Source organism: Cydia strobilella, chromosome 2 (genome assembly GCF_947568885.1).
Source record: "Cydia strobilella chromosome 2, ilCydStro3.1, whole genome shotgun sequence".
Taxonomy (NCBI): domain Eukaryota; kingdom Metazoa; phylum Arthropoda; class Insecta; order Lepidoptera; family Tortricidae; genus Cydia; species Cydia strobilella.
In genome coordinates, this window is record NC_086042.1 from 11,252,501 (window position 1) to 11,279,347 (window position 26,847).

The 26,847-nt window shown below is 35.9% G+C and overlaps 1 protein-coding gene across 1 annotated transcript in view; it reads left to right on the plus strand.

The window, feature by feature from the left end:
- The window catches only part of LOC134751770 (lachesin-like), a 76,878-nt gene that overhangs the window by 41,663 nt on the left and 8,368 nt on the right, over positions 1-26,847 (plus strand). The window contains exons 4-6 of the mRNA XM_063687234.1: positions 9,381-9,570; positions 24,656-24,787; positions 26,670-26,798. Coding sequence (XP_063543304.1) covers positions 9,381-9,570; positions 24,656-24,787; positions 26,670-26,798 — 451 coding nt within the window. The remainder of the gene's footprint in view (positions 1-9,380; positions 9,571-24,655; positions 24,788-26,669; positions 26,799-26,847) is intronic.

Below are 26,847 nucleotides of genomic sequence, written 5' to 3' on the forward strand. Positions count from 1 at the left end.
ATGTTTAAGCATTTTACGTCAAAAATGTGACAGTTACGTAGTAAGTGGCGCCCTGAATAATTTTCTACAATTTCTTGTATGTAAGTTAGGTACTTACTTTAGTATAATATCTGTTACAACGCTAGCGTGTTCCGCTGTTTGGATGTAAATAAATCTCATATATTATCCTTGCGGTTCGCAGTGTAGGCCAGGAAATAAATGCCCAGAAAGAGGTATAGAGGGAAATGCTAGGAACACAATTTTTAACTTCGTAGCTTTGTTTGGACTAGTTAGGAGATGAACATATCAAAAGTCCCCAACCGTAACCCTGGTGCTGTGGGGGAGAGGGGGGTTTGAAGGTTAAATTTTTCGGTTTTTGGATTATATCTCGGAAACTTTGAGTCTGAGCGACTTGGCCACTTATACAAAATGAATAGAGATTTAATTTGTTACAAGATTTATTGTCAAGTTTTTCGATATCCTGTATAGTTTTTGAGATATCCGCTCTTGAAGGTTTATTTAGGGCTCTCATTTTTATCATGATTATCTATACATCAGTGAAGCTGCTAGGCCGGGTTAGGAATCGTTTTCGTATAAATCGGGGGTGCTGAATTCATATATGGTATAAACATTGACACCATTCCTAAGTAAAAACAAAATTAAAAAAAATATTTTTTTTATAATACTCCTCTTTACGCTTAAACCGCCGAACCGATTTCGATGAAATTTGGTATAGAGATGGTTTGAGTCCCGGGACACATAGGATAGTTTTATAACCAAAATCATCTTCTAAGGGTGTGAAAAGTGGGGTGGAAATTTGTATGGGGAATCAATAACCGCTGAACCTATTTAAACAATACTTGGGATGGTCTACATGTTTGATTTAGTTGATAATGATACCAAACATGACTTCAAACCTAAATTTAAACAGTATTAACATCAGGAATTCAACTTCGGCGAAGAAGCTGAATTCCCCTCACATCAAATTTCACACCTTCAAAGTATGATTTTTGAGATAAAAACTATATTATATCCTGTCTCGGGACTTGAAACATCTATTTACCAAATTTCAACGGGTGTTATTTAATCGATCTGCAAAATATTCCTATTTTGATGAACAAAAATATATATTTGGTCAGCCAAAATGTGTATTTGATCAGCAACTTAAGGTTAGCAAGTATTTCAAAATCAGTTCGCAATTAATGTCATAATGAACTGCTCTAAATTGATTTGGTTGGCAAACTAATTATTTGATCGGCAGTAAGCGATCCACCATTAATCAAATTTTGTTAAGCAGTCAGTGGGTAAGCGGATTATTTCATTTTGGATTACAATTTAACTGATTCGCAAAAATTAGTTCTAACCTAACCCACTTTTCTAGTAGCAGTTGGTTTCTGTAAAGTTCGCAGTTCTAACCTAAGCTAACCCACTTTTCTTGTAGCTAATATCTTCTATTTTACACCTATAATACTCTCAAAGTACCAAAACGGATAAATATCACCAACAAATACGTTAGAACACCGCAATGTGACTGCTAATAATTATCGAATGAAATGCACGCACACGATTCCGCTCCGCCTGCAACCCTGCCGATTTTTCAAATCAAACGCAACCCATCTTATTATATCAGATTACCATTTGTTTAATATGCATACGTCTCAATTAAACTGCCAACCAATTTTTAAATCTTGCTGACCAAATAATAATTTTGCAGCTCAACTATTTATTAAGCAGATGGATATTGGTTTATAATGTTGACCGTTTGTGAATTATTTGCTGAACAAGAGGTGCAGCTCGATTTTTATTTATTGCCGGCAACATATTTGTATGCTGCCCAAATAATTCAATGGCTATTTTTTTTGCAGATCACTTTTAAAAATGGCTGATCATTTAATTACTTCCCAATTTGAACTAAATCGGTTCAGCGGTTTAAGCGTGAAGAGGAGTTAAAAAAAAGTAATTTGTTTAAAGTTTATATGTTTTTACTTCGGAAGGGTGTCAATGTTGATAACACAAATGAATTCAGCGCCACCGATTTATACGAAAACATTACCAAAGCCGGCCTAGCAGCTTTACTGATGTAGATAATCAAGATAAAAATGAGAGCCCTAAATAAACCTTCAAGAGCGGATATCTCAAAAACTATACAAGATATCAAAAAAATTGACCTAATAAAACTTGTAGCAAATTAAATCACTTTTCATTTTGTATAAGTGGCCATGTCGCTCAGACCCATAGTTTCCGAGATATAATCGAAAAACCGAAAAATTTAACCTTCAAACCCCCCTCTTCCCCACAGCACCAGGGTTATGGTTGGGGACTTTTGATATGTTCATCTCCTAACTAGTCCAAACAAAGCTACGAAGTAAAAAATTGTGTTCCTAGCATTTCCCTTTATACCTCCTTATTGCTTGGCCTAGTGTGCAAACGGAATTTGCAAAATTCATGTGATATCGAGCAGCCTGCATAAGAATTTACACACTAAGGAAATGTAAGAATAAGGAAGTAGCTACGTACCTATGACTTATTAATATTTTTGTGTGACAAACATTTTTTAATTTATTCTACCACCTAATAGGAACTCAACATCGACAATATGACATGACACGACATGTTGACATTGTTGTACTTACAGACCGACAAGAAATTCCGGAAATCTTTTTATTATTAAAGGCGCCACTGAGCTTAAACAGTCAACACATGATGCAAATATCCATACAGCCATCTCGTTTTGCCGCTTAAGTTTTACTTTTTTAACCTACTTCAAGATTTCAAAAGGAGGAGGTTCTCAATTCGGTTGTATTTTTTAAATGTTTGTTACATAACTCCGTCATTTCTGGACCGATTTTGAATTTTTATTTATTTATTGTATATATATACATACAGATTAGTCCCGTTTTTGTCAGAACGCAGTTCTGATGATGAGATCCATGAGGAATCGAGGGAACTCCTCAAATGTTAAAGGCATACGTATAGTGATTTTAGTATTTTCATCAACAAATCAAGCATTTACATTTAAAAAAGTGACATTTGATGAAGGGGAACTGCTGATTATGATCAGAACGGAACTCTTCAATGACGCATAGTTCACGTTTGGCGATTTGTCCTCTTCGTTTTGTTTGTTAAGCAAGTTAGGTTTTCAAGACACATTTTTGTCAAGCTCGAGTTCTGATGATAATATCCATGAGGAACTGAGGAAACTCCTCAAAATTAAATGTGAAAGGCATACATATAGTGATTTTTGTGTTTTCATCAACAAATCAAGTATTTACATTTAAAAAAGTGACATTTGATGAAGTGGAACTGCTAATGATGATCAGAACGGAACTCTTCAATGACGCATAGTTCACGTTTGGCGATTTGTCCTGTTCGTTATGTTTGTTAAGCAAGTTAGGTTTTCAAGACACATTTTTGTCAAGCTCGAGTTCTGATGATGGGATCCATAAGGAATCGAAGGAACTCCTCAAATGTGAAAGGCATACATATAGTGATTTTTGTATTTTCGTCAACAAATCCAGCATTTCCATTTAAAAAAGTGACATTTGATGAAGTGGAACTGCTGATGATGATCAGAATGAAACTCTTTAATGACGCATAGTTTACGTTTGGCGAGTTGTCCTCTTCTTTATGTTTGTTAAGCAAATTAAGTTTTCAAGACACATTTTTGTCAAGCTCGAGTTCTGATGATGGGATCCATGAGGAACTGAGGGAACTCCTCAAATGTGAAAGGCATACATATAGTGATTTTTGTATTTTCATCAACAAATCCAGCATTTACATTTAAAAAAGTGACATTTGATGAAATGGCACTGCTGATGATGATCAGAATGGAACTCTTCAATGACACATAGTTCACGTTTGGCGATTTGTTCTCTTCGTTATGGACCCCGACCCAAACTTGGACCCGAACTCGGACCCGGACCCGGGTCTGGACATGGACCCCAACTCGGACCCGGACCGAACTCGGACCCGGACTTGAACCCGGACCCCGACTTGAACCCAGACCCACACCGAACTCGGGCACAAACTTGGACCCGGACAGCAGGACACGGACCCGGACTCGGATCCGAACCCGGACCCGGAAATGCTACTAGAAAAGTGGGTTAGGTGGGTGGTTGGTTTTTGAACTGCGATTCTCACAGAACAGAACTGCTATCAGAAAAGTAGGTTAGGTTAGGTTAGAACTATGACCCTTACAGAAACGAAATGCTATCAGAAAAGTGGGTTAGGTTAGGTTAGAACTGCGACCCTTACAGAAACGAAATGCTACTAGAAAAGTGGGTGGTTTTACCTCCTTTTCTACATTATTAGGCAAAAGAAGCTGTCTTTTTCATTTCATTGTCTGGAATCTAAGAGTGCACCATCAACAATAAGTAATCTTTCAACGGCATCCCCCATTGAAGTCGGTTTTTTTTTCTTAAAAATTATTTGTTTGAGATTCGACGTTTGCCGTAGAAATATATAGTTTGTCAAAGGACTGTCTCATTTCAAACATAGACAGAGAGAATCATACTATCTTTGTCTAACACTAGTACTAGCACCCAAAAACAAGGATGAGTATAGTTTTTTTTGTTCTCATTAACTGACAATTTGGTTTGACCAACTATAAGTATAACGGTTCGGATATTTAATGTAACCGCAAAATTTTACAGTTTATGTTATGAAAACTGTTGTGTTGGCAACACTCATTGGAAAAAAAAATGTTTTTTATTGTCTACGATTGAGATACCTTTGGCGTCCATATAGATGTTGTAATATGTGCTCTGTAAAATAACTTAAATAACAGTGGAAACATTATACTTAATTCAACTAATACTACTCTTTGACTTAATTGTTTAACAGTAGATAACAGACCAAAATACTAGAGTTAGACCAAGATAAGTATGCAACGATTTTGATAGCACACGCAGTGCAAGTGAACAAATACTCATAATTTCATAGACGTTTGACGTCTAAAACAATTCTTGCTCTGCATGTGCTATCAAAATCGTTGCAGACTTGTACGTATTTCATCAATAATTGTATAGTGCCTGAGAGGCCGAACTTTGCTCGGAAAACATATAAACACTCAAAAAAGCTCGTTTTCCCAGATATAAGATCGATTTGTCGCCCCCGAAAACCCCAACATAACAAATTTCATCGAAATCGTTACAGCCGTTTAGATCCCCGAAATATATAAAATATATAAATATACACATATAAATATATATATACATACAAGAATTGCTAGTTTTATGTTATCTTCCGAATTCGAATACATTTTATTTTATTTATTTTGATGCTCACTTTTTCTCCTCTTTGAAAAATAACTATAATTATGTGCCAATTTCAGTCAAAAGGGTACCTATTGTCGCTTGTTAGTAAGGCGCTATTTCCATATAACTTCAATTAGAAATCAACTTTATCGACAACCGACAATGTGGTACCTTTTGGTTGAAAACGTCACATATAGTTTAACACAGAAATATTTTAAAATAAAGATCATGTTTATACAAAATCTCACATAAATGCGATTATAAGTGACAAGTCAACTGGTGTTAATAATAATAATAATAATATGTTTATTGCTTTCACATTGGTAAAATTACAGATGTTCTTAATCGATAATGTATCACAACATGACACCCTGTAAGGGTATTGCAATTTTATCTATCTGCCAATATGTTTCGCGTTTAGGTCCGTTTCATTTTAGTAATTTCTACATTTCATGTAGCACTATTAAAATGAATCAATCAGGACACAAAATCTAGATTAACAGCTTCAGCAATAAGGTCCTTGACAGCATATAAGTAAATTCGTGTAAAGATATCTGAACTAAATTACGAAAACAGGTCTCGATACTCAATTCTGCAGTTAATCTAAATAGCATACATTAATTATCCTATAATAAACTATTTATTGATCTATTAAATCTGTGGAACTGGATGACTATTTGAAAAAATGCCGAAGCAATATTCTCGATGTCATATCATGTGCCGGGCAGAAAATATTTATCCTATTTATTTATACATGCGCTCGGCTGGACTTTTATCAAAGTAGTTCTGATGATGCGTACTTATCGAATTTTGCGGACTTTCCTCGTTTTAGATGTTAATATAACTGATGGCAATAAATATAATACAAAAATTGGGCCAGGGCCAGGGGCTGTTAAACAAGATATATTTGAACTAATATGGACATTATTTGTGGTAAACGATGGTTTGATACACATCATTTAGGCATATTACAGTGGAGTTAAAAAAAAAATTTTTTTTTGTTTGTGTATCGTCAATCGATGATACTTTCAGAGGTTTTCATGCGAAATTTCAACATTCTAAATCGGCATCTCTTCAGGTGGCGCATTGACTTTGAACTTTTGGAAAAATGGAACCTCTGAAAGTAAGTATAGACCATTGATTGACGATACAGGAATGAACAAAAAAAAACAGTTTTATCGTTCCACCCTAAAGACTGCAATTTATGCAGCAATTAACACGAAATTTAAGACGGTTATTGGTTATGCGATTATTGGTTAATATGACATAATACGAGTAAGACATCAATACGTACCTATTAAACACATTTGTTTGGCGCTGTGTTTAAGCGTCGGTATACCTAATAATCATTGTAAAAATCAAGTGGCGAGTTTACCTGGGCCTGACAAATACTTGGGCCGGCCTGTCGCTCCGCACGCCCCTGGAATTTTGTCAAAGTCACTCCGCCGCGCACCCTGGAATGTGAACAATATGTCTTCATGCAACATTCACGGACCCCTGCCCGTACATTATTAGCCGGAGGGACAACCGTCTTATAATCTATAGGATTCCTGCCACGTACCTATTGGCAAAAATTGGTAGGTAGGTATACCTACCATTTTCGTACACAGAGTAAGGTACGCATATAGCTGATATCTTAAAGATTATGTAATCCGTTATTAATATAAAATAAAGATTACCTACTGTTAAAAATGTTGTTATTGCTCGCTGAAATAAGTTGTTATGGGTATATTGCGTTAATAAACGAAATGTTCTCTGTACGAGATACGCTTTGTTCTCGCTGTTTTTACTTATAAGCCCTAGACAGTATCATTACCTATATACTTAGAGAAAACAAGTTTTAGAGGCAATTCTGGTTCAGTTAACCCGGGGCCACATTAAATGTTAAGTTAGTTGTTTCCCGCGGGCGTACTGTAACGTTGTTTTCCTTTGTCCGCATTGCTGCGCAACTTTACTATCTCGTTAATGTTCTCAATTAATATTGTATTCGAGTCGCGTTCGACTTCTAATACGCTTGGTTACATACATTTATGGTATTTTGCAGCCGGTATCTAATTGAGTGGAAGCCAAGTTATGGTTACAATTTGTAACAATTTGCTTTGGTGAACTTTGGCCAGCGCCTTAGTTTCCGCGCTGCATTTCTACAAAGATATTTATTAATATTGAGTTTTTGAAATAGGTACTCGGGACTTGCTTTGGCGTGTTTTGATTTAATATTTGAATTAAAGGTTAGCTCAATTTAACGCTGGACTTGACATTTTACCGATGTGATGCTTATAACACAGTCACATAAATGTAAAATTGTGCACATTGTAATTTTGACACAGGTGAATCTATTTTTCCTCAGTCTCCCGTTGACCACAAATGCCACGTCGCGATGTATTTTAATTGCGTTATACCTACGCGATCTAATCTGTTACTAATAGCTTTATTTCATGAGCAGGTAACTATCACGGTAATCTTAAACAATATTGTGACTGTTTACAGGCCCATTGTTTTACAAAAAAGCACAAAACTGTCACCTACAAGTCCTACAACCTACAAGCTTATATCTAAATAATATTTTAGATAGACAAATACACTATTGATGCTGAATAAATAAACTTATACACTGGTATATGTTTTGTAATACCATAAGTAAAATAACGAAATCATGATTTTCGTATAACACGAGACTAAATAAAATAAAAGAACACAAGCGTAGTAAAGCGTTACCCTACCACCCCTAATAATGTGGGAAGGAGTAGAAAACAACGTGCGGCTATACAGTCCCGTAAACAGGGTCGGGACTCGGGTCAGTCAGGTGAGCCCGACTCCGGGTATTATGTTACATTATCAACGTTATATTGGGTATTATGAAGGTAGCGGGAGATCACGACTTTGTAACTCGTCTGATTTGCGTTTTGATAAAAATGCTGCAGGTGATGGCCGGTTATAGTTACAGGCGTTGAAGTTTTTGCAAGTAGGTTTATTAGTGTTAATTATTAATTACACAAACTTATTTATAACGTAATAAAAAACTACAACATGATAATTTTGATTGTAGGAGGAGAGCTAATAAAATTTAATTACTAAATTATGCAACCGAAAAACTATGGTACTACGTAAAAATTCATCAAAAAAAACCTCATTGAAATATATAATGAAACTTGTATGGTAGGACAGCTGCCTGTGAGGACAGTAGAACAAAAGTGGTCGGCCTTATCCTGTGTTGGCAGGTTCCTGTGTCCGACCGAATTTGTAGTACCACGTGGCAGCTACATTTTATCTCATCGAAAAATAGAATGCTCTTTGCACGGATTATAATAGCTAAATTAAACCTGTTGACGTATGTTTTGGTCGGCCTCACCTTAGCCTGGCAGTTTTTGCAGTCCGACCACATTTATAAAAAATATTTTTTATTTTAATATTGAAAATATGGTTTCTTAATTTCTCAAACTATTTTTTAAGCATGTAAGTAATGAAGAAACAATATTTCAATATTGATATATAATATATATTTTTTTGTAAATGTCGGACTGCAAAAACTGTCATCAGGTATAATGTAGCTATTATAATCTGTTTTTTTAATTCTATTTTTCGATGAGGTAAATTGTAGCTGCCACGTGGTACCACAAATTTAGTCGGACACAGGAAAGGAATCTGCCAACACAGGATTTGGCCGACCACGTTTTTTTACTGTCCTCAAAGGCAGCTCTGCTATCCTACCATACAAGTTTCATTCTATTTTTCGATGAGGATTTTTGTTGCCAAGTCGCCGCTGCCGACCAAGAGCAGTTGAAGCTACTAAAAGTCGGCTACCCCCACAGAGTAGGTATATTCTATTTTTTTTATCAGGTAGGGTTTCATGCAGCCAGCCACCGGACTAATTACTACCCATGCCAAACCGGGGCGGGTCGCTAGTAACAAAAATACTAACGAGCTCCGGCTTAGAAACATAATATCTACTTAAAGAGTACTTGTAGACCGTTAAATGACATTTCACCTTATTGAAGAAATCGAAACAAAAAATTGGGAACATAAAAGGGTAACAGGAGACAGTTAGTAAAGTCACTTGTTTTATATTGGCTTCTGTTATCGGGCCCACCATTAGGCGGGCATGTACATATTTAAAGCTCAAAGGGATTTTTCAATTGGTTGTTTTAGATGGGTCACTTGTCTGTGGTGATTCCCCCGGACATCACAGACGACGGCGGCTCCGAGGCGAGCGCGCTAGAGGGCGGCGCGGTGGAGCTGCGCTGCACGGCCACCGGGGTGCCGGAACCGACCATATCGTGGAAGCGTACGGGAGGGCGCAACATTGTGTTTAGGGACGACAATGGGAAGCAGATCAAAGGTAACTTTAAACATCGTTACCAATAATTAAGTTACAATTCACACACACACACATATATACACACGCGGAGAGTGCAGGGGGATAAATTAAATAAATGAGTATGAGTATGAATAAGAGTTTATATTTATGGCAAATGTCGACTCCATAGCTTGCTATTAGTCTTACCATGCGACAAAAACTCCGATGCCTGAATATAACTTTAATTGTCACAAAATGAATAAGCATAAATTCTGCATAATTTTATAAAGCAAGCGAATTAGATGGATCAGGGCAAAACCAACTCTGGTATAAACTATGGTCGTTTTAATATAGACCCGCGTCGTCAGAAGCTTTCAGCTGCTAGTGTATTAAACAATATAATAGTAATAATTTTAAAGTGCCAAAGTGGGGCGACGCTAATACGGTGCAATGTTGAAAGTTAAGGTCGAATTATATCTTAATGTTTATGATTATGACATAAAAAATGCTTGATTACTGCGTATACTTTCCTATAAGTACGTATAGAAATACTAAAAGGTGCCATGTGGTGGAGGCGGATTCAATTACTAGCTGCTACGAACTAAGTAAATAAATAAGTAACAGTAAATCACTATGGATACGATATTTGTATTTGTCTACGGGACTGTGTGATAATGATAGTGTCTGTCTAAATTTAGTTTCCTCTTCTGTTTTCTGTTCCCAAAAGTTGAAAACGTTGACTAGTTAAATGTTTTACCATGTTTTAATGGATCTCAAATCCTATAAAAATTTTACGCAGAAGTAAAATATTGGAATCCTTATTTACTTAAGGTGCAGTAGGTTCAGCCAGCAGAGTTTTTGAAAAGTCGTTGCGCTTTGTTAGATCACAAATCGGTTGCCAAAAATTTAATTACTAATCTTGCGGCCTTTCTCTCGTAATTTCGTCGATTCGAAACCTGATTTCTTGACTTTCGCTTGATATAAAAAAATATTTTGCACAAAAGCTAAAAATATGAAGTGCTTCTAAAAACGCGTAATTTTATTTTTGTTCGAACACATCGATTACTTTTTTTGTTGAAACTTACAAAAAAAATATATTCAGAAACATGATATCCGCGATCCCGGGCACGCGCAGCCACCTCGCTCCCGGTTACGCTCATAGTGAGAGAAGATCCTGAACCTTTCATGGGTCGGCAACGCGCATGTAATTCCACTAAAGTTGCAAGCGCCCAAAGGCTGGGGTGGCTGCTTAGCATCAGAAGGGCCTGTTTGTTGTCTTCGTGGTATAAAAAAATCAAAGTTCATTATGTATCACTTACGCAAGCATAACGTAATGCTAAACGCAAAACACGTATATGCATATAATTTGATGGGATCTCGATAAAGTATCGATTGAAGAACTGAAAAGCTCCCGACGCGGCGGTCGTTCACGTATTTCTGTAAAATGTGCTGGAATAAGCAACATATCGTGGCGCCACATGAAAATGTAATTTGCTATCTGAAAGAAGCGAAATTGTTCTAGTCTTCAAGCTGATATACAAAAAAATAGATTTTGGCTTGGACGCACAGATTGCAGACAATACGACACGAATAAAAAAACGAATCCTGGTTGTATTAAAGTTTTTATTACATAAATCATTTATTCAATAACGGTAAATTAAACTTTCTTTTCTTTCAGTTTCAGAAATAATATAATATACAGTGCAGAAAAAAATCATGGGCCCTGGAGGGAAAGTACCTCAAAACCTTAAGTTAGCTCACTTTACTTAAAGGGGACATTCTTTTATTTTTTTAAAGAAAGAAAACTGCATTCAACGATTTTTAAATTCGCTTCTCTCGTCCAGGAATCGCACCGACTAAAACTTAAAAAAATACTAATTTTATGGATATTTTGTACTACAGAAGAGTGTAAGACCTAATGTATCTTGGATAAATTTTAACATGCAACATGAATTGTATCGACTAGTGGAATAATATAGCAAAAGTTTTTATTTTTATTTTTAGTCGCTTCGGTTCCCAGACGATACAAGCTAATAAAAAAAACTATGAATGCTATTTCGTTTATTTATAAAAATAAAAGATTTTTTTTAAATAAAAGAATGGTTCCTTTAAATAAAATGAGCAATTAGAGGTTTTTAGGCACTTTCCCTCCAGGGCCCATTAATTTTTTCCGCACTGTATAATAAAAGTTAATAACGCTCCGCTATGATTAATGCACCATAAACTTACATCAGACAGAACACCTGCTTCAAATTAATGACAATAACAATAATCGACGCCCGCCTTAAAATCATATAAAAAGAAAGAAAGACATAAAACGTCAATTTTCCTTTGAATTTTATTCGCATCGGCGAGATCCAACTAAGTGGTAAAAAAGAAACAAGACTTATTTTGTATTCAAAGCCCGCCTCGAGCGGGCGCAGGTGCCGCCATGGTTAAAACATTGCAGTTTTATGGGATTTATTAAGATATCGCTCTAAGCTATTGAAAACAATTTCATATAAATGTGTTCTTACACGTGATGTGTGACTACGTAAACAGACATGAACAACGTCAAACGTCATTTGACGTATTATTTTATTTTGTCTTCTAAAATTAAGATTGTCCGACCTTTTAACGCATTTCAAAAGTGGCACTCGAGGTCGTCGTGATAAAATTAATTTCCGTGGAAAAACCCTGTTCAAAGAACTCAATTACTACTTAAACAAAATAATGTTGCAATTCGGGTCCCCGCCAGGAAATTAAATGAACGGATTAGTTAGAGTTAGCTTGACAAAAGGTTGTTATCTCTTATAGTTATTATGATACACCCTTACGATGCATCCGACGCTGTAGGTGAAAAGACAGAGTTTAAAGCAATTATAGGACTACTCATTTCAACACATACACACGCCGTTGTCCTTTTAATCGCATATAATCTTCCAGTGTAATTTATACTCTATAATTAGAAACGCTAGGTAGAGAGTTGAGAACACTTGGAGGGGTATTTAAAACCTTTTGTAGGCGTAGTATCCCGAATTTGACCCGTTTTATTTAAGCCATTAAGCGTAAACAAAAGACAGCCAGGGCTCGGTGAACAGAGGGCGTTTGTAATAGTTAACCCTTAATAGGGCACCGGTCATATACTTACCACTTTGTTCTGTCAGGCACAGATTAAATACAATTTGACTTATGTGGTGGTTTGATAGGTTTATGAACGCATACATAACCTGTCATTCATAAAAAAATATGTTGGCAACACTGTGAAGTGTCAAACGTAGGTTCTGTACTGGCTAAGCAGAAAATTTGAAAGTCGAACAATTTTTATGGTGTTTAGCGAATATTTGTTATCAAAGTGTTCTAACAAGATTCCGGTAAGTGGTTTTTGTTACTTTTATGTAGTAATTTGTTATTTTATCTGGATAATTACGTGCTATCCACCCTAAAATACATATTCCCACGGTTTCGGAAGATAGCAAGTAGTTGGTGGTAAATATTTTACCAAAGCCCGTTACGGTCATAAAAGTACGGATCAGTTTTAAAATTATATTTTTTATTTTCTTGCTTTCAGTAAATATGTCTAGAAAAAAGAAGTTAACCGACAAAGATATTCAAGAAATACTTGAAAATGATCTTTCCGGCCTTGAAAGTGACTCAGATGATGACATGGGATACATTTCTAATTTCGTTAATGAGTATAATTACTACAACCAAGTTATGCGAGGGTTATCAAAAATTTTGAGTTCAGAGGTTGCCGAAGAGCATTGTGTTGACAGCAGAGATGATTATCTAGAGGTAGACGATATGGCAATAAGCGAAACTACCCCAAAAAATGCTTTAGATACTGGTGAACATGAGAAGAAACCATGTGATGGGGCCCTTGATCGGTCTTCCGAAGATATTTTGGAATTAGTTGACTACGTAACGATGTGACGTATGCAAAGTGGCTTTATGCGCCACGCCGTGCTTTAAAAGCATTCATTGTGCATCCACAGACGGCATGTCCATGCTTCACCAGTCTGAGGACAGTATTGCCTCATGCAGCACGAACGGGCAACGGTAAAATACTTACCACTTCCTAAAAACCATTAAGAGGTAACGGGCATATAGTTACCACCATGTTTTTCATGAAAACTGATTTCCTGAAAAAAAATTTTTTACTATCATCTTGATTGTGGCTACAATAAATATCTAAATCACTTAGTCAAGTTGTTTTATTTCGAAATTCATATCTCTGCCCTATTAAGGGTTAACCCTTAATAGGGCACCGGTCATATACTTACCACTTTGTTCTGTCAGGCACAGATTAAATACAATTTGACTTATGTGGTGGTTTGATAGGTTTATGAACGCATACATAACCTGTCATTCATAAAAAAATATGTTGGCAACACTGTGAAGTGTCAAACGTAGGTTCTGTACTGGCTAAGCAGAAAATTTGAAAGTCGAACAATTTTTATGGTGTTTAGCGAATATTTGTTATCAAAGTGTTCTAACAAGATTCCGGTAAGTGGTTTTTGTTACTTTTATGTAGTAATTTGTTATTTTATCTGGATAATTACGTGCTATCCACCCTAAAATACATATTCCCACGGTTTCGGAAGATAGCAAGTAGTTGGTGGTAAATATTTTACCAAAGCCCGTTACGGTCATAAAAGTACGGATCAGTTTTAAAATTATATTTTTTATTTTCTTGCTTTCAGTAAATATGTCTAGAAAAAAGAAGTTAACCGACAAAGATATTCAAGAAATACTTGAAAATGATCTTTCCGGCCTTGAAAGTGACTCAGATGATGACATGGGATACATTTCTAATTTCGTTAATGAGTATAATTACTACAACCAAGTTATGCGAGGGTTATCAAAAATTTTGAGTTCAGAGGTTGCCGAAGAGCATTGTGTTGACAGCAGAGATGATTATCTAGAGGTAGACGATATGGCAATAAGCGAAACTACCCCAAAAAATGCTTTAGATACTGGTGAACATGAGAAGAAACCATGTGATGGGGCCCTTGATCGGTCTTCCGAAGATATTTTGGAATTAGTTGACTACGTAACGATGTGACGTATGCAAAGTGGCTTTATGCGCCACGCCGTGCTTTAAAAGCATTCATTGTGCATCCACAGACGGCATGTCCATGCTTCACCAGTCTGAGGACAGTATTGCCTCATGCAGCACGAACGGGCAACGGTAAAATACTTACCACTTCCTAAAAACCATTAAGAGGTAACGGGCATATAGTTACCACCATGTTTTTCATGAAAACTGATTTCCTGAAAAAAAATTTTTTACTATCATCTTGATTGTGGCTACAATAAATATCTAAATCACTTAGTCAAGTTGTTTTATTTCGAAATTCATATCTCTGCCCTATTAAGGGTTAACAGAGTAGTAAAGGCTGTACCTTGTATTAATTGGACATGTTATACACGCTCTGCTAAGTAAATATTGTCGATTTGGTTAAACAGAGGCTCTTATTGTTTTTCTTTCTTTTCTTTGGGAGTCTCATTTCTTTTGTTCTAAAGCTGTATTACGGAAGCTTTTGCTTTGTTTATTGTGAGGCTTTTATCAAGTATTTTGTCATTTATTAATGGATGAAGTGAATATATAATATAGATGTTACTCTTTTTAACATTTTCGTTTAGATAATAATCTGGAATTAATCTCAGTGAATTTTTAAAGATGTAGGAGGATATGGAATGTATGTATTTAGATTACGGACTTGGACTAAATAATATACAGTGTGTAAATCTAATACGGGCGATAAATTAAACCAGATATAGAATTTATTCGAATAATCATTAATTAAGAAGTTTTTTTTAATTTACACTTAATTATGACCCCGTATTTTTTTTTTAATTTACCGAGCAGCAATCAACATTACGAGATACGAGCTTTTTAATAGTAACTGCCAACAAGCGATGACAGTTACTTTAAAACGCTCGTATCTCTAAACATTGCGGGCTGAATTATTTTGTATGGATAAAATTTTAATTGCAATTCTAAGTAAAAGTTATCTAATTACATTTCTTATGTCATATACTAGCCACCGTTAAGAGATTCGCCCGTAATAGATTTACACACTGTATTTTACTAAAAACAATAATCATTAGCGTGTGGTGTGTACTGTACATTGCTACATTTAATTGTACAAAAAACCGGCCAAATGAGAGTCGGACTCGCGCACGAAGGGTTCCGACTAATACGCAAAAAACGACAAAAAAATCACGTTTGTTGTATGGGAGCCCCACTTAAATATTAGTTTTATTCTGTTTTTAGTATGTGTTGTTATAGCGGCAACAGAAATACATCATCTGTGAAAATTTCAACTGTATAGCTATCACGGTTCATGAGATACAGCCTGGTGACAGACGGACAGACAGACAGACAGAGACGGAGTAATAGGGTCCCATTTTTACCCTTTGGGTACGGAACCCTAAAAATGTATTGAGGGCGCCATTGAGCTTTAACAGGCAAGACATTATGCAAACATAAGTACATACATCCATCTTCTGCCGCATAAGTACGTCCTTTACGTTTGCCGTTGACATTTAAAACTAATATTTTTCATATAACCTAAGCTCATAAATAAGACCAAAATCTCATTCGTCATTTCGGCAGATCATTCATAAACATTTTTAAATGAGATTAAAATCCGCCAACTTGTTTTTGGCGAAACATTTAATTTTGTAAAATTTTGGCCTATCACCTTTAAAACACGTTTTAATCCGTCACAGACGGAGCGATAATATACCGACAGATATCTACCGTAAGATACCGACAGATATGTATCTTAGTTAGAGTATAGCTAAGCACCACACACGACAACAATACCAAAATATATATCGCTCTCTGTCTAGCACCTACATTGTGAGAGAGACGAAATATCCCAAAATATATGGTAATATACCGAGCTATAACCACTTAAGGTATCTTAAGACGCCTTGCTATAAAATATCGTAAGATACCAAAATATATGTTATAGCTTCGTGTGTGGACTGTCAAATAGTACGTAAAAGATATCGTAAGACGCCTTGCTATATTATCGCTCCGTCTGTGACGGGCTTTATGTTATCTTCCGAGTTAACTACGTTTTGTTTTATTCATGCTGATGCTTGCTATTTATTTTCTTTGAAAAATAACAATGTTTATAACAATTTTTATCAGATTTTAATAACTAATAATTTTTATTTTAAAATATTTGTTTGTGATGAAATATTAAACTACACTCATGGACAAATTTAGAGGAATGCAAAAAACCGGCCAACTGTGAGTCGGACTCGTGCACAAAGGGTTCCGTAATATTTAAACACAAAACGGCAAAAAAAACACGCTTGTTGTTTGGGAGCCCCACTTAAATATTTATTTTATTCTATTTTTAGTATTTGTTGTTATAGAGGCAACATAAATACATCATCTGTGAAAATTTCAGCTGTCTAGTCTAGTCTATCCACGGTTTATAGATACAGCCTGGTGACAGACAGACAGACATACAGCGGACTCTTAGTAATAGGGTCCCGTTTTTACCCTTTGGGTACGGAACCCTAAAAATTTGTTGAATTACAGTAGAGTCCGGTTAGTACGACTTCGCATATAACAAGCAACCGGTTATAGCGACGTAAGTATAGGCCACGTGTTTGTTTCTAGTATGAGCTACAATGAAAGTACAACCGTTTATTACGACTCCGCTTATAATGACCGACCGCTTTTAACGACGGAAATTTACACAAAATCCGTCCGTCAAGTCCGGTTAGAACGACGAGCGACGTTTTTACAAATAAATTTTGGTAAGAAGCTTATTCCGTCCCGCCCACCCAACTCCTCTCCCCCTACGCAGCCCTTGCCCTACATACGCAGCAAGATGAAATAGTCATGTGACTTTTCGTAATCATGCAAGCTAAATAAAACCCAATTCCCATTATTTCATTGAGCTTAAACTTCACATACATAATTGTGTAAGCTCACCCAGCTTAACAATGCAATATTTTGGACTGTCACCCACTTCTAATGATGGACACAGGAGGAGGCCATAGGACAGTTCCTATGGCGCTATGGCCACCTCCTGTGTGTCATGTGCGTTTGGGTTTGCTAGAATTGTCTCAATGAGTATAAGATGCGTGTTGAAACAAAACTACACAGCCAACGTAAAATATAAAGGCTTATATTAAAATTTGTCAAAAAACTTATTTATTCTTTGAATGCCGTTGTACGATTGTCATCTTTATTAGATCCCCAAGAATTATCACTTTTTATTTCACGGGATTCGAGTAATTTACGGTTGATGAGTGAGTACGCGTACAAAAGTTGCTTCTTCCTAACACAAGTCTCTCCATTTAAGACAAAATGTCGTAATACTTGCGTAAATATAAACATTTTAATTATAATGTTTTTTTTTCTTTCATGGTCGGATAAATATTAATAAATACAAAATGATCTAATTATTTTGATATTTTTTTTTATTAAAATTGGCAGTTCGTTTAGTACGACGTCCGGTTATTACGACGTAATTTCAGCAGTCCCTTGGGCGTCGTTAAAACCGGACTCCGGTAGAGTCCGGTACAGTAGTACTAATTTTGAAATTACTTTAGGTTCTGTAATCCAGTAATTATCTAAACTTTTTTTTGCGTTTTTCTAAATTTGTTAATGAGTGATTTGTTGATTTCATCACAAACAAATATTTTAAAATAATAATTATTAGTTACTAAAATCTGATGAAAATGCCATTGTTGTGACATGTCAACCGGTGTTGCCACTATTTTTTACCTGTAAGTACCATTTTATTTAATTTTATGTACCACTACTTTTATGTACTATGAGTCAAAAATATTTTCTACACACATGTTCGTAATTAGTGCCATGTAGTTGTAGCTAGTATGATTAGTTAATTACGTGTCTTCGCTCCTGGCGATACCACGCGCTGAAGGCTGAAGACGCTGAAGTCGACTTAATTAAAGCACGGGCGAGTTATAAAACGTAACAAGTATATTATTAAACCCGTTACTCAAATCTTAAGACATTTTCAGGGAGGGCGTTAGTTTATTTTAGTTATCTACTTATTATAGCTGGTTGCGATGTAGGTATCTATGATGAGTCTTATGAGGGTATGCAGGCCCTTATACTGCCGTCGGATGCGAAAAGGCAGTCTTCTTAGAACATTTTGTTCACAGAAGACTCAGGTTTTTTTATTTATTTTTTTATAATTATATATTTATTTTATTTATTTTTATTTTATAGAGCTATATAATATCTCAGGGTACCAAAGGTTCGACGCTTTGCTGTCAAACTACCAGTCTGTGAAATTCTTAAAGCTCTCTCGAAAAGGTTTCAATTAGTGACTGTTATATAATAGAAATCAAGAAGTAGGTATGGGCGCCGTACTGGCGTTCAGATATATTGTACACGAGAGGAAGCTAAATTATGAAATAAGAGAATAAAACTATTGGTTAAGCTCAACACATAATCCAATAAAATTTCTTCAAAAAAACAAGCAGTAGGCTAGTTAGAGTTAACTTACAGTATTTATACTAAGTACTTATATTCAGCTTCACTATATTAACGGACTGCTCGAACAGCCTTAATTAAAAGTCTATTAAGTTCTATCTTTATATATGCACTGCGCACTTGAAACAAGATTGAAAAGGCCACTTTAATGTTCCTCATAAGACTGATGAAAGTTTGTAACGGTTTACTAAAAGATTTGAGCACAGATTGAACCACACCTGAATCACGTGTCTGTAGCACAGGGCAGTTGAACCGCGGCCTCGTGATGCTCCAGTGGCGTGCAGGAAAGCAGCCAAGAGTCGCGATGGCACACAACGAAACCGTCATTAGGTACGCCCCCAGTAGGCGGCGGCGTTACTATAACGCCCCAGTCGCTATGAGCAGCATGGACCACGCGATCAACACCAAAGAAGCAGGCTGCGCTGGCGCGTACCAGTAGAAAGAGTGGAGAATCCAAGGGGCCGGCATTAAAGCTAATCGTCATTTTTTTATCGCGATTAATTTAGTTGCGATTAAATTAGTTGTGAGAATGTTCGACTAACAACTAAATTAGTTTTAGTTTCAATCGACTAAATTTCACGATTAAATCTATATTAAAACTACGTAGTCGCCCGTTTTTGCATTTTTTATCTTGCAATATGTAACTTCAAGTACGTATGTATGTAACATACGGAGGTACTCGTATGTTGTAACAGCTATGTTAGTTTGGGTAGAATTTTGCGACTTATTTTGAAGCAGATATCTTCATCCGATTGAGCTAAAATTATGTATACACGTTTAATTTGAAATGCTTGAATGACAATGCAAATAATGCCATAATATTATTATAACGATATATTGGTAATAATGACAAATAGCGAAAAACTGCATTGTTTACAAATCGCAAACAATAAAGTAGGTTGGTGCGTTATTAATACTTTGAATTATACGATACTGAGTAAATCTTAGACATAGAAACTATCAATATTTTGCTGTCTCTGACAATAGTAAAACTCTTTTTAGTGTCACGCGGTGACAAAACAATGGGACAATCCTACTTACCTGGAACTGGAAGGAATTTAATCCAATTTCAGAGAGATGCACTACTTTAGTAGCAAAATAATAGTGAGAACAGATCTCACTCCTTAGAAACGGTCAAAATATCGTAAGTAATACATGACTATTTTATTTTTAAACATCCGTTAAGATGTCCTAATCAGTCTGTCAACATAGCCATACCGAGGTATTCTATTCAATTTGCTTCTAACATTAGTCGCGAGAAAATAGTCTAACTAATTAGTCGATTACAAAATTTAGTTGTCCGAAATCAATCGGCAACTAATTTAGTTGCAACTAAATTAGTTGCACTCTATACAACTAAGATTGATCAATCGTCGTTTTCAATCGTCAGTCGCAATTAATTCTTGTAATCTTAATCGTTAATCGTTAGTCGATTACATTTTGCCCATCTCTGACATGAACCATATAAGGCAACAAATAACCCGACAAAATTACGTAGGTCGTTTTTGGTAGTATTTCGGTGTATGGTGGCGCCGCCTAATTACTGTTTTTTGATGGACACTTTTCGTACATAGAGATTTGGCTCCTTTATATAGTCTCCATGTTCCATCTGATCCAATACCTATCCTATCCCTACCTACCCACCTATCGATCTGGACAGATGGCGCTGTAAACAAAAATTGACCCGAATGATTTCTAGCATCGCTTTGCAAGCCCAGTGCTAGATGTCGCCACGAGTGCCCAATTGAGCCCGAATCTTTATATAAAGCTGAAATTACGTTTTCAACCGTAACAAGACTGCCTTTTAATATCCTACAGCAGTATACACTAGGTATGTTTTTGTTCTACAAATAAGTAGCAAAATGTATTTAATGAACTTGAATTTTATAGTTTTATTTCGAAGTCTAAACTGCACAGCTTAAAATAAGAAAATGACACATTTAGACCTTTACAAATAACTGTATGAAAATTTAGGTCTCTTCGTCAAAATTAATCTTGGGTAAAATAATACCAAAGCATAAAGATGAATGATTTCTCTTGTACCATTTGGTACTTATTATCACTTTCCACCGATTCATTCAATCATCCGCCAGTCCGCCACTCACAGGCGCAGTTCATTAGGTCGCTGGCTTGTTCAAAAGGTTGCCTTTGTCGTCTGCCCGCGCCGGCCAACTTCAAATGTGTTTAAATGCAGAAAATTCCGCTCCGATACAATCGGAAAACAATTAGTTTGCGCAGTATAACCCGTAATTTGGCAAATCGCAGCCAACTGGAGTAACAAGTTGCCAACGACATGTTGCAGCCCGACTTTATAACCCCTTAATAAAACACAATTTCACACAATGCCCGCTTTTGATACTGTACGCGTTACGTAGTCGCAGTATTTTATGTTTACGCGCGTAAGATTTAGGGGCGGGGGTCGTAAGCCTTAAGTAATAAAGTTATAAATTATTTGCATTTAACTTAATTTGACAGCTGATATTAAATGGTGAACTGGCTTATTGTTGACTATGGCGTATAATATTAACTCTAAGCACGGCGATAAAGATTAAGATGTTTCCAGAGTACTTATACCTACTTATAGTAGGGATGATTAGTCCAAAATCGTGACACGGGGTAAAACAAGGACACAGCAGTATGGCTACTTAGATAGTTTTAGATTGACGAAGGCTTTGATTACGTCTGTCTACCATCTTGGTAAGTTTGTCAACAAAAGTTGAATGGTGCGCATGCTGGCGTACAAAATTTAAATAAGAAAAACGTGTTTAGCGGTGCCTGATATAATAATTCCATAGAATTCATCACTAAACCAATTTGTCGTACGTTGGCGTAACGACAAATGGTATTTTTTATGCGATTATGTATGTATTAAAGATCAACAAACATTACTTTGATTGTTATTGCGTACGTACGTTCGGGTCAAAACCGGACGGAGTAAACCGGGTCGACCCTCTTTTGTACAAGTGTCTGTTTTTGTACAATACACGGAAAAGCGAGACTGGGGTATAATGTCTCAAGTGTAAAATATGAGCCCATGAAGGGTGTACTGGTTGGTAACCTGAAGAAGTTGACGAGTTCCATTGCTATTTTTAGTAAGAGGCAAAATCGGGTATAGGATTTGGTATAGGGTAACCAGGCCAGAAGCGGGTAGGCCGCCTAAAATGGGTAAGCGCCTATACATCGTTGTATGTAACCGTATTGTGAATGTATGCATGCGCCGTAAGAGACCGACGACCAATGAAGTTTCAATTAGGTCCCAGCAATCCGCGCTATGCAGAGGACGCCTGGCTGTATGCCGATATAGTTTTGTGGTGTTTTTGTTACAAAAAAATCAAGGTAAGTTGTGTCTAATTAGTTGATTTAACATTTAAATGAGATCGAATGCATTCAGGTCTCTGTTCGATTTCAAAGTTGTATCTTGTCAATGTCAATAAGTGGTTTTAGGCAAAGCGGAGGCAAAGAGGGTAGCCACCCGCCTACTAAGTTTACATGTAGCAACACATTTAATATATTGATTGTAAGATCTCTAGAATATGTCGAAATACTGGTTATACGACTGTTATTAATAATATAACTAGGTGAAATACAATGAAGTAACTTAAAATTGTTAAAGATTCGTATTGAAATCTCACAGAAATCAAAATTCCAAACGGTGGTAGTTTGAGACATTGAATGACGTTAAATTTCATTTCATGATACCATGGTAGTGATTATTTTAGTATATTGTTTACGTAACATATTTGTGATTATATATTTAGTTTAAATTTAAATTAATATACGTTTAATTTTAAAACACCCGCTTTGCCCAACCACTACCCGTTTTGCCCAAAGCTCCAACCCACTTTAGGCCCGAGTCTGGGCAAAGCGGGTTTTAGCAGACCCTTTGATTTTCCTCTATTGTATGAAGATATTAAGCGGAAACTTAAAACACGATGTTCTAAATCGAAGTTCGATAAATTTCCGATACAATAAAATCGTAAATTTTTTGACGGTTGTTGTTAGCTTACCCGCGTTGGGCCCGCTTACCCTACCCGGTTTTGTACAAGGCATATGGACAAAATTGAGATTTAAAATTTGATTGATTTTTTAAGTGTGATAATGTAAATAGTGATCTCACTGACAAAACTTCCGTGAGACACAGACATATTAAATATATTAATAACGGGTCACTCACGTATTTTACACTCCTTGGTACGGAGTGAAACATGTCGAGCGTTTTTCGACTTAAAATACGTGAATGACCCGTTATTAATATATTTAATATAGTGGTCTCACTGATTAAATATGTAGTTAATTCAGGCAATCAAACAGAGACTCATAAAGTTCGTAGATTTTTTTACAAATATGTTTTTTATTCAATACTTCCCTTTAGCGTCCCGGTTCTACCCCACTTTCCCCTATCTTTATCGTCGCTGAGAATGTGTATTGAACATATATAGCTAATGATCATTCGTAATATAGAGTTGTGTATACTGGGCCATTTCATCGCATCGTTTTCCGTTTGCAGGGCGTTCAATCTTACATCCTGCAATCTAAACGCTCGCGTACTATGTGTGGTATTAAAAATTCAAAAGCTACTTAGACAAAATAAACAACAACAACTCAGATTACTAAAACTAATAGTTCCCAGAAAAATAAAAGATCAATTTAGAGACGACTATAGCAAATTGTTTAAATTTTGTAAAGTTATGCCTATTCAATGTAAAATAAAATACTTAATTTTAATGGAAAACATTCATAACGAACAAATAATGAAACCTATTCAATCAAAAATACATATAAAAAAAATTCCTCAAAAGAAAATTACAACTATCAACAGTAACAATAAATACGGAGAAAGAAAAACAGCGTATATAGCACGAAGGTTATATACCGAACTACCCATAAATTAAAAAAATATTGTAAACGAGAAAAATTAAAATAATTTACTAAAAAAGTACCTTGATGGCGTCTCAGCATAACTTTACCTACATAAAGCATCCAATATATATATATGTGTATAATACATATTATTTAATCTACTGGCCATATTAACATTAAATAAATAATGTAATTGTAATTAATGCCTCACTAAACTAATGTCATACGCTTAGGAAAACCTGAGCCGCTTACGACTTTCTTCACACGTAAGTCGCCCAGCGATAAGGAACTCACGGCCGGTTGTATACTTGGGTGGGAGCTATTTAGTTTTACCCGCGGATAATTTTATTTCTTGTAATTAAGTAATCTCATTTGTAACTTTATATAATTATTGTTTATCCTATGTATCACAACAATGTTTAAATGAAAAATGTATCCACGAATGCAGTGTCGATACAAACCCGATAGGGTTTCACGGCACTTTTCTGTCTGATTTTATATAAGATTTTAATATAGAATAAAATAAAAAAAGGTATTACTCTCGTGAAACGGTCTGACTATGGAATTTACTCCCTGTCGAGGATTTTTCATCCTGAACTTACTGTAGCTTGGGAATTTTTCACCCCTAGCATTCTTAGCATATTAGTGCCATTTGCCAGTTGTGCCACTTGTGCCAGTGCTTACCATCAAGCGACTGTGCATTTGTATGCCGCCGACGTGGAATAAAAAAAGGCGATAAAAATCCAAACTAATCAAAGTGTCTAAGTAAAAATTTGTTGTGTACAGTAATAGACGTCTTCAAGGGGTCGACGCTGGCGCTGAAGGGGCTGCAGCGCAGCGATATAGGCACGTACCTCTGCATCGCAGCCAACTCCGTCCCGCCCACGAAGAGTCGCCGCTACGAGGTCTCTGTGCATTGTAAGTAAACATTTCAGATCGAATTTTATAAGGTAACTTTATGAGGGTAACGCCAAACGTGAGGTTACGTATTTAATAGTCACCCACATGGTTACCCAACCAATTTGTGTACCTGCCCTCGTAAGAACGGTTACGGAACCAATAGGTTAGGTGTGTGTACGTACAGTGTGTTTAAAAATATATTAACACGACCTTATTGTCAGTATCTTAGAGGTGTGTAAAAACATTTGGAAACGTTGGCTTGTAAAGATGTTTAGAATATAATAGAATATAAGCTCGTTTATTTGCGTAAATTATGGTAGTTAACAGATGTTACATAGTTTTTATAGGTCACGTATAATTCAGCCGAGTAACGGCATGCAACCTTAAACACTAATTATCAAGCTTATAAATCCTACCATTAAACTACCACTCCGTAAGTCCGTACGTCCGTCCGTTAACGTTTGTGAACTCGACCATACCTACTCTTCACACAAGATTTTCGTTAGGGTTTAAATCTTATTGCATGAATATAAAAATTAAGTTAAATTTCCTATATTGTTTTTACTAGTAAAAGTTATATCACTAGAACAAAGCCGGCGCTATGCAATTGAAGTTACGCTGTCATTTTAAAACTAATACATCCTAATATTACCTACATAAAACTTGGCATGAACATTTAAGTAATGTTTATCTGTGTCAGGCATTAGCTTACGTCCTTAAAAATTGTAAAAATTAAGAAAGAGTGAGTAGAAGTTTTGTAGAAAATGACAGAGCAACTTCGACTGTACGGGAGCGGCTTTTTGTGACCTTTAACAAAAAATCTAAAACTCTACTGGTTGCTTAAATACTGGAAGACGTGAGAGGCTCAATATATGTCACAAAAACATAAGTTTGAGTGTAATTATAATTACAACATTGTTGTTGAGCGTGACCTATCTATTCAAGATAATAAATGTTTTTACTTAAGTATTTAGAGTCAATAATCAAATCAAGTCAATCAATAGTTTTACAGCATAAAAAATGTAACGATTTCGATGAAATTTGCTATATGGGGGTTTTGGGGGGCGAGAAATCGATCTAGGTCTTATCTCTTGGAAAACGCGCATTTTTGAGTTTTTATATGTTTTCCGACCAAAGCTCGGTGTCCCAGATATTGGAAATATAATCAATTTTTTGTGGCTTTGTGATAAATTATATATCTGGAAAAAAAGGGAAAGGACACGGTCATCTCTCACAACGTCACAATTAAAAATTGACGGTCTAATCTTGTCATTGTTGATTGATTACAGAAACTTGTTGTGTCATAAGATTTTTAAAATTGGAATGAAAAATTTACATTGTAACAAAATAACTATTTTTTGGAGCACTTTATCGACTATCGATATCTTTAACACGGACTAGATAGTTACGGCTAGTATGGACGCATTTTTTTACGCGACAGTGCTAGTGATATGGTATGCCCGAAGTAAGGGTCAATACGTCAATACTTAGGAATCTTAGGATACGCGTTGTTGTCGATACGAGATTTACTCATAATTGTGATCTTCAAAATTATATAAATGTGGACCCAGCGTAATGCAGCATACAGTTTATTTATATACGAACGACGCGCATACTTAATGTAGAGACAATATCTAGCCATTATATTCAAGTACCTTCATATTTCAGTTTTCAGATAGGTACACTATTATAATAGTATTAAACTTGTGCGCCTTCTATTTTATGACTTTAACAACAAAGAAACTTTTCAAGTTTCAACCTTCATACTTATCTGTTTCAAATACACTTTAATAGTATTAAACTTGTGAACCTCCTATTTTATGGCTTTAACAATGAAGAACCTTTTACGTTTATAACAACTGCTGAGTTTATTTTTATTACTTCCTTTCTTATTTATTAGTTAAGCCGAGCGTGGAAGTGGAACTTCCAGTTGTGATGCGGGCTGCCGACAAACAAGTGACGCTGCAGTGCCACGTCGAGGCCTCGCCCAAGTCGCTCAACACTTGGCAGCGGGACAACTCGCCAATCGGTAAGAACTTATTTAACAAGTTCTTATTTAGTAAAGAATCATACATGGC